The sequence below is a fragment of the Plecotus auritus genome (genome assembly GCF_963455305.1).
Source record: "Plecotus auritus genome assembly, chromosome: 1".
Lineage (NCBI taxonomy): Eukaryota > Metazoa > Chordata > Mammalia > Chiroptera > Vespertilionidae > Plecotus > Plecotus auritus.
The window spans coordinates 117,041,040-117,049,834 of NC_137770.1; the positions used below are offsets into that span (position 1 = coordinate 117,041,040).

Consider the following 8,795-nt stretch of genomic DNA (forward strand, 5'->3'; position numbering starts at 1 on the left):
ACAATGCTCCAACCAACAGACAGGGCCTGTCTTTTTTTTTCCCGCCCCCCCCACCCCCCGCTAAGGAAACAAAGTACAGAGATGGGTAGTGACTTATTTAAGGTGGCACAGCACAGGGGCTCAGCTTCCTCTTGCTGTTTTTTCCACCAGATACACAGTCTTTGATATGTGCTGCTGGTGTCATCTGTTCAGTGGGAGCTGCAAGCTGAAGAGGGGGTGGAGAAATGCCAAATGTAGATCAGGAGGAGGGGAAAGGGAGGCTGGCCAGCCTCCAAGGCTCATAGCTGCTACCCCAGGCTCCTTGGTCTCCATGCCTCTACTTTGCTGCGCTCAGCAATCCTAAGAGCTCTGGGCAGAGGTGGCAGAGCCTCTCTCACAGGGTCTTGTCCTATGTGAAGCACTCTTAGATTTGGAAAGGGATGGGGATGAAAGCAGAGGGGAGATACATCTGACCCAGCACAGATATGGGGTTCTTATAGTCCCCAGGTCCTGACCCCATCTACCTGCTCCCCATCCTAAGAGATCTACAGGCTGTTGCCAGGCCCTCGTCCTACCTGCCACCTTCCCCTCCAAGTCAGTTACTGGTCCATCTGTTCTGTGGGAAAAGACTCATATGAAAGGACTTTCCTCCAGGAATGCCATTTCCTCTTCCTGAAAAGGTGGGAGGAAGGACATCCATTTCCTTTGGCTTCTCCCTCAAATCTGTTCTCCTCAGTCTCCTAGCTCCTTTTTCTTCCCTCCATCCTCTCTCCTCTATGTCCTATGTCCCCCATCCCCTCCCTTCTCTCACTTCTCCATCTTGCCTAGCCTGTCCCCCTTCCATCTACACTCCCTGACATCTCTAACATGGAGTGGACCAGCAAGAGGACCACAATCCAGGCTCTTTCTTTCCCCGCCTCCACAATGCCTCCTCACACCCTTACTGCATACAGCACCACTCAGGGTCCCAAGGAAGCCTCAGTAGCTAGTGCCCCCATTTGTCTCATGGGCTAATTTGGGGGGAGGAACATCTGCAACTCAGCTCAGCTGGGGGCCCAGCCTCTCACCCACCACTGGGCAACCCATGCTACCACCTGCCACATAGTCAGTGTGTGTTTCACAGGCCTGTCCCATGTGGACAGGTCGGCTGGCCATCCTGACTCTCCAGCCCCTGGTCCTACTCCTGACAGGGGCTTCTAGATCAGATGAAACTCCAGGCAAACATGGGAGCATCAGAAATGCCATTTATTCCTCCGCTGTCTTCAGGCTGGCTGGCCTCCTCAGAGGGGTAGGTTACAGATGCACACTTGGAGGGAAAGGCAGGGCAGGTGTCCAGGATGGCAAGGCAGAGGCTAAAGGAGGAAGGGTGAGAAGAGGAAGGCCCACCCCCCGATCCTCCAGTCCTGTCTGAGACAGGGGCAGAGAATTTGGAGCCCCCAAGTCATTAGGGAACGCCCCAGGGCAGCAGGAGCTCAAGCGGGTCACTGAGAGTCTCAAAGCCACACCAGCCTCTGCCCCTCTATCCCATTCCTTTCTCCTGTGCCCTGTCTACTTCAGGCTATTTCCCTGCTAAGGCCTAAGCCCCCAGCCTTCGTCAGCTGGTCAGTCCCAGTTCCTGGATTCCATCAGTGAGGCTTTGCCCCGTTGTTTAGGGTAGTACCCTGTTAGCATGCTGCCTACACAGGGGGGCATGGGCCATGTGGTTAGCAGCAAGGAATACCAAAGACCCAGAGTTACGGGATCAAATTCTGACCTAGTCACTAGCATTGAGCAAGTCTAGAAGTGGATGTGGCGAGTGCCCCAGAAGAGATGAGAAGGGGAGGTAGGAAGATGTGATATCATCCCTCATGCAGGTCTTGGGAGCTGCCAACCCCAGACACCTGCATGGACATCCACTGAGTCAGGGGGAGGAATCAAGGAGGCCCCGGGACTGCTGCAGCTCAGTTGGGTGGGGGCGAAGCTAGAAGGAAGTGAAGAGGAGGAGGAGGAGGAGGCTCTGGCCCAGCAGAAGCAGACCTGGGGGCTGCTGCCCAGAGACCCCACCCCCTGCTTCTGCAGCCTCCTGGCCTCCAGTGCGGCTGAGGTAGATGATGACCACATTGTCCTCAGGATCTGACGGCTGCACCTCGTTGTCAACCGTATAGCAGCCCTTACCCTGGGCAGCTTTGCCATGGAACCTGCGCCCCAGCACATCCTCGCCCCCCTCGCCCGGAGTAGCTAGTGCCACGTTCACCGAGCTCTCCGCACTGCCCAGCTCATTGGTAGCCAGACAGCTGTAGGTGCCTTCCTCTGGCTTGCCAAAGTCAGGGATGAACAGGCTGCCATTGGCAAAGGCCTGGAAGCGTGGCTGGCTGCTGGCTGCCAGGGCATGCCCATCAGCACCCACGTTGGGGCTGGTGATATCTACCGTGCCACCAGGGGTCTGGATGTGCCAGTGGAGCTGCGGGGCTGGCTGCCCCTCCACATCACAATAGAGTGCCAGCATGAAGCCAGGCTGCAGCTCGGCATCATCCTGGCTGGGCTGGTAGGTGAGATGCACCAAGGGTGCTGAACAAGGCAGTGGCAGCAGGCGGGTCAGCGGTGTGCCCTTCAGCACATCGGGTGAAGTACAGGTGATGTTGTCCTGCTCTGGGATGGATACAGCTGTGGTCAGGGCCCATGTCTTGAACCACATGATGCCACAGGTACACTGGAAAGGGTTGTTATTGATCTGCAGGTGGGACAGCACGGTGAGTGGTGCAAAGGTGCCCTCGGCCAGTGTGTGCAAGCAGTTGTGATTGAGCTGCAGTGAGCGCAGGGCATGCAGACCGTGGAAGGCATCTCGGGGGATGAAGGTTAGCTCATTGCTGTCCATCTTGAGTAACTGGAGGGCACTGAGGTTGTGCAGGTTGCTCCAGGCAAAGTCAGAGATGAAGTTGTGGCTAAGGTCCAGGCTCTTGAGATGGCCCAGTGAAGTCAGAGCGCCAGCAGCCACTGTGCGAATCTCATTGTGTGCCAGCCACAGAGACTGCAGCAGGGGCACCTCTCTGAAGGCACCCTCTGGCAAGCTGGGCAGCCGGTTGGCTGACAGGCTCAATGTGGTCACGTTGGCTGGGAAACCAGGTGGCACAGCCTCCAGGTCGCGGTAGGCACAGTCGGCGATCCGGAAGCCGTACTTCTCTCCACAGTCGCAGGGCTCAGGACAGGCCTGCCCCAGGCCCAGGAGGACCGCCCCCCACAGCAGACACAGCTCCTGCATCCTACCTCCTGCAGGGAAGAACATGCCACCGAGGTGACTCCAAGGACCCATGGAAGACAGTCGTGCCAGTCCGGAACTCAACCCAGAGCTCTTCCCCATCAGAAGGCCCTGCCCCGCATAAGCCAGCTAAAACCCAACACCACTTAGCCCAGCACCCTTATTTTACAGAACGGTAAACCGGGGCCCAAAGAAGGGCCAGGACTTGCTCGAGGTCATGCAGCCCGGAGAGGTGACAACAGTATGGAAGAGAACCCTAGCTCCTCCTCTGAGTGGAGAGCTCTCCTTGCCTTGGCCAGTTCCTAGCTGACTTTATGACTTGAAATCTGTTTTCCAGTCCACCCCTCCCCCAGCACTCTGCAGAACCTCCCTCCTGCTGTCAGTCCGGCATCCTGGCCATAGCCCCTCCCACCGGAGCCCCCCAAGAGGTATGCTTTGCCCTAGCCCAGACAAAGCCCCTGACGCAGTGCACACCATCCCACCCACCTCTTGCTCCTACTGGCCCTGACCACAGTAGACACCAGACCCTTTGTACAGAATCACCCCTGTGGCCTGTTCTGTTAAGTCTATGCCAGGCAGCTGCCTAAATAAACCCCGCCAGGACCTCTCAGCGGGCTTGGGCGAGGCCAGAGGCTCAGCCCAAATGCTGCTGGGATTTCCAGGGCTGTGGTTGTAGTAGATGCCCCTGGACAGGTCCAAACAAGGGATTGTGCAAAGCACCCTAAACCGCAGGAGAATGCCCAGGGTACCCCTGGGCCCAGCAGCCCCCCTCTCCTGCTGGCCCTTGGAGCCCTCCTCCCACTGGCTTACCTTCAAAGTACTCTTTCTTGGTCAAGCAGAGTCTCTCTTAAGATGGAACCAGAAAGCAACAAAGGCCAGAGTTAGCCAGGACAGTCTTCAAGGCCAAGGGCGCAAAGTGAAGAGGGGGTTGCTGGGGGAAGGGGCAGCCTGTTCCTGCGCCCCGGAGCCCGGGTCCAGCTGCTGAGAGGAGGCTGCAGGAAGGGAGCCCAGGCAGCCTGCACACTCCCTTCCTCCAGCAAAACAACTGCTTCTCTGCAGCAACAAGGATCTGTGTTTCATAAGTGACATCAGAAACTTGAAGGGGAAGATGCCAACTTTTTTTTTTGGCTTTTTTTTTTTGCTCTGTCTCTCACTTTTAGCAGCTTCAACTTCCTTAAAGGCACACACTAGCTGGACAGGACCCAAGAAAAGATGGGGCAGAAGGGTTTTTATGGTGGGAAGGGTAAGAAACTGAATCTCAAGGAAGGTAAGAGACTTCTAATCTCACTTTAAACAAGAAAAAATGAGAGGCCGTTTTCTAAACTGGGGCCATATAAGTGCTTATGTGTTTATTTATATGTGCATGTACCTGTGGGCGTGACAGCTCAGTGTGGGAATGAGTTTGTATGTGTGTTTGTGTGGATGTGGGTGTGAGACTGTGTGTGAATTTGTGTGTGTGTGTTTGGGAATGTTTGAGTGTATTTGTGTTTGAGTAGGTGTGAGACTGTCTTTGCGTGTTTCGGTCTGTGTTTGTGTGTGAGTTTGTACGTGTATTTGGGCATGCGTGCATGTATGCATTTGTGTTAGGAGTGAGTATGAAGCTCTGCATCCGTGTGTCTGTTTGGGTGAAGGGTGTGTCTTAATGAAAAGCTGGAAGCCCCAAATGTATCAAACACTCACCAGGCTTCAAGGCTTCAGTGAGAAGCCAAAATAGACCTGCTTTTGTAAGAAAACACATCCTTTTCCCCTGTGTCGGGCCTGCCTGCTGGCTCTGCAGTTGGGCTGCCCTAAACACATGCTGCTATTCAAGGAGGTCCCAAGTCTCAGCCCCAGCTCCCCATCGCACTGGGAGGGTGGGTAGGGCCAGGGAGGCAGTCAGGGAAGTGACTTGGCTCCTACCCAGTAGTAGGAAGCTGGGGACAAGAACCAGCTGGACTTCTGTTTCCTTTGCTGGGACTATGAGACACCAAGGTTCACAGAGGTGGTTCCATCGCCCAGAACTGCCCACCTGGCAGGCAGAGGTGAGGAGGAGGAACTTCACTCTTAATGGAATATTCTCTGTAGCCTCCCACGATGCTTGGAATCCCTGAGCTCCACTGTCCCGACACTACCTGTAAGAAAGGGGCATATGCCTTCAGGGTGAGGATATCTGACCCTTTTTCTCCAAACAGGATGCCCAAGGGAAGAGGGAATGAGGGAATGAGGATAAAAAAGAGGCCCCAAACCAAAGCTAGAAGAAAAGCCAAAACATGAGTGAGCCCCTGAAAACTTTCTAGATGGGATATTTTTGCTTTCCACAGCAAAAGTCTACTCATGTTCCTTCAGTCCTCCTCCCCAAGTTTCCTTTCCTTCTGTCTGTATACCTGGCTGAATTCTCTTCATGACTCAACTTACCCTCTTGGCAGGGCCAAGGACAACAGGTATCATCTTTGGCTGAAAGTATCCCCAGAGAGTCCCATTCCAGCTCATCACATCCACATGCCACAAAGCAAGGCTGCAGAAGTTCTGGGAAACAGTGTGCTGCCTGAGAAACACCCTGGTCTGATGCTGAAGATATTCTTAGAGTCTAACTGAGCTCCCTCCCACTGCAGGTGAAGCCCTGTCTGGCATCATCACTATTGTGCTAGAGAATTTTGGGAAAGTCCTAAATTTGGTGGGTCAACCAGAAGCTGGACGCACACACATCCAGAGTTCAGTAAATCACCTACTTCTGTGCCAGTCAGGCAGGGCTTCCTGGCAGAGGGGCTTCACTGTGCTTCTGCACAGCCCACACACCCTCTCACTCATGCAAGGGCCATGCCACCTCCCAGGTGCTCTGAGAGCTCACAGTCTCTACCCCGCCCCCTCCTCTGAAGCACACCAGGGCTTCAGAATGCAAAGATCCTCCCCAGAACTCAGCCCCTTCCTTCTGCTGCAGCTGGTTCCTTCTGGCATTTCAGGCTTCCGTTACACATCACCTCCTCAGAGCATCCCTTCTGATACCACCCAGGCTAAAGTAGGTCCCCCCATTAATTATACTCACAGACCTCCCTGTTTTTTTCTTCAGAGCCCTTACTATCATCTTTTTTTTGACAGCTTTTGTTTTCCCTATACTTACTAATTGTCTTTTTCTTGAAGGGTGTGTGTGGTGGGGTGGTGGTGGGGCCTTAGCTTAATTAATTAATTTATTTTTTAAAACTATATTTTATTGATTTTTTACAGAGAGGAAGGGAGAGGGATAGAGAGTTAGAAACATAGATGAGAGAGAAACATCGATCAGATGCCTCTCGCACACCCCCTACTGGGGATGTGCCCGCAACCAAGGTACATGCCCTTGACCAGAATCGAACCTGAGACCCTTGAGTCCGCAGGCCGATGCTCTATCCACTGAGCCAAACTGGTTAGGGCTTAATTTATTTATTTTAAAAATACCTATCACTAATTCAATCTAGGCAGGGGCCTTGTTGGGTGAATCTCCTCTGGACATAGGTAAACACATAAAGTCCTCTGTCAAGGGAAGAACTTCTCTTCTGTCGTCTTCTGGAAGAACTCTCTTACTGAGTCTCTGACCCGCTCAGCTCGGTTTCTTTAGAGGCCTGTGTCTGGAGGCTCACAGGGAAGGCCTCCTCCATTACTCAGGCTCCCTGTCACCTCTTGGGTTGGATTTCTTGCTTCCTGGATCCCACCTCATCCCTCCTTAGTTTATTCATCTGTTCAACAGTGAAACAAAGGTGTACTGGCCACGATAATGAAAGGTATCTTCTTCAGACCAAAAGACGAAGTTGGCAACTCCATCCTATATAATAAAAGCCTAATATGCTAAGTGTCCAGTCGTCCGGTCATCTGTTCAACCTATCAAAGTGTAATATGCTAATAATATGCTAAGGCTGCTCAACCACTTGTTATGACATGCACTGACCATCAGGGGGCAGACGGTCCAACCGGTAGGTTAGCTTGCTCCTGGGGTCGGGCCAATCAGGACTGAGCAAGATGGCCCGGACACACCCTGGAGTCCTCCCACAGCCCCTCCCTATCTGGCCAACCTCCTGCCTCCCTCCTCAGCCCCAAATGTGCACCAGTGGGGTCCCTCAGACTGGCCTGTGCCCTCTCGCAATCCAAGACCCCTCAGGGGATGTCAAAGAGCCGGTTTCAGCTGGACAGGCTGAGGGACCCCACTGGTGCACAAATTTGTGCACTGGGCCTCTAGTAGAATATAATAGAATTTATTATAGGGTAATTTACTTAAGGAAAGATTGGGTGAGAATGGAACAGACAACCCAGAAATTCTATGCAGATTATTCTCCTCTACAGACCCCTGTCTCTGTACTTATTACAGTATAACTCAGGTACTAATGACTGACAAGACAAGGGGATAAGGAATGCAGCAGTACCAGGGCTATCCCTCCTAGTGGTCTTGTGACAGATGATGGTTCATAATTGATACTTTTAACAGTTTGATATTTATCTCAGTTGTCATGTCATTCTGGCTATTACTAATAAAAATATTTATGGCTACATTTTAAGGAACACAGATCACCATCAACACAGGCTTTGTTTGATATGCTTACTAAATATACTGAAGTTGGTCAAAGGCCCAGCATGAAACTTAAAAATGAAATGAAATCCTGGACACAGAGATGGAGTTGCTTTTGTTTATATCTATATCTATACAACATCCTCCAATAGCTTCCAGAAACGGTGCATGGGAGATACATGTTTTGAGATCTTGCGTGTTTGAGAACTCTTTTTTTTAAACTATTTTATTTTATTTTATTTACAATATACAAAATAAATCTATTACCAGATTGTAGATACAAAATAATTACCATTTACATACAATAAGCATTAATATTTTAAGAAAAATGATTTTAAATATAATATTATATTCAATAAACATTCATATTTCAAGAAAAAAACATTTTAATTATAATAGTATTACCAAAACTGTACTAACATAGTATAATATCACAAAAGTTGTAGGAAATATTAAAAATCTGCAAATAACAGGATTACTTCTATTATATTCTAAAATATTTTTTTACTCTGGCTCTATTTTTTGTTCATCAGTTTATGTTTTCATTATATTCCACAAATGAGTGACATCATGTGATATTTATCTTTCTCTGACTGGCTTATTTCACTTAGCATAATGCTCTCCAGGTCCATCCATGCTGCTGCAAATGGTAAGAGTTCCTTCTTTTTTACAGCAGTATAGTATTCCATTGTGTAAATGTACCACAGCTTTTTAATCCACTCATCTGCTGATGGGCACTTAGGCTGTTTCCAAATCCTAGCTATTGTAAATGGTGCTGCTATGAACAATGGGGTGCATACACTGAGTGGCCAGATTATTATGATCTCTGAATGCATAATAATCTGACCACGCAGTGTATATCCTATATAATAAAAGGCTAATATGCAAATTGTCCCCTGGACCAGGAGTTTGACCAGCAGGCAGGCTGGCCAACCGCCCATGTCCCCTCCCCTTGGCCAGGCTGGCCGGACCCCACCCATGCACGAATTCATGCACTGGGCCTCTAATACACACACACACACACACACACACACACACACACTGAGTGGCCAGATTATTATGCGTTCA

The 8,795-nt window shown here is 50.8% G+C and overlaps 1 protein-coding gene across 1 annotated transcript; it reads right to left on the reverse strand.

The window, feature by feature from the left end:
• Nucleotides 1-1,204: 1,204 nt before the first annotated feature.
• ISLR (immunoglobulin superfamily containing leucine rich repeat) lies at nt 1,205-4,269 on the reverse strand. Its single transcript, XM_080650610.1, has 2 exons — nt 4,025-4,269; nt 1,205-3,225 (listed from the first exon to the last, which is right to left on the reverse strand). The coding sequence occupies exon 2, from the start codon at nt 3,215-3,217 to the stop codon at nt 1,940-1,942; it is 1,278 nt and encodes a 425-aa protein (XP_080506736.1). The 5' UTR covers nt 3,218-3,225; nt 4,025-4,269; the 3' UTR covers nt 1,205-1,939.
• Between the last annotated feature and the right edge of the window lie 4,526 nt (nt 4,270-8,795).

Excerpts from the sequence above, each read along its gene's own strand:
- ISLR (XM_080650610.1), bottom strand. The coding sequence starts at position 3,217 with ATGCAGGAGCTGTGTCTGCTGTGGGGGGCGGTCCTCCTGGGCCTGGGG.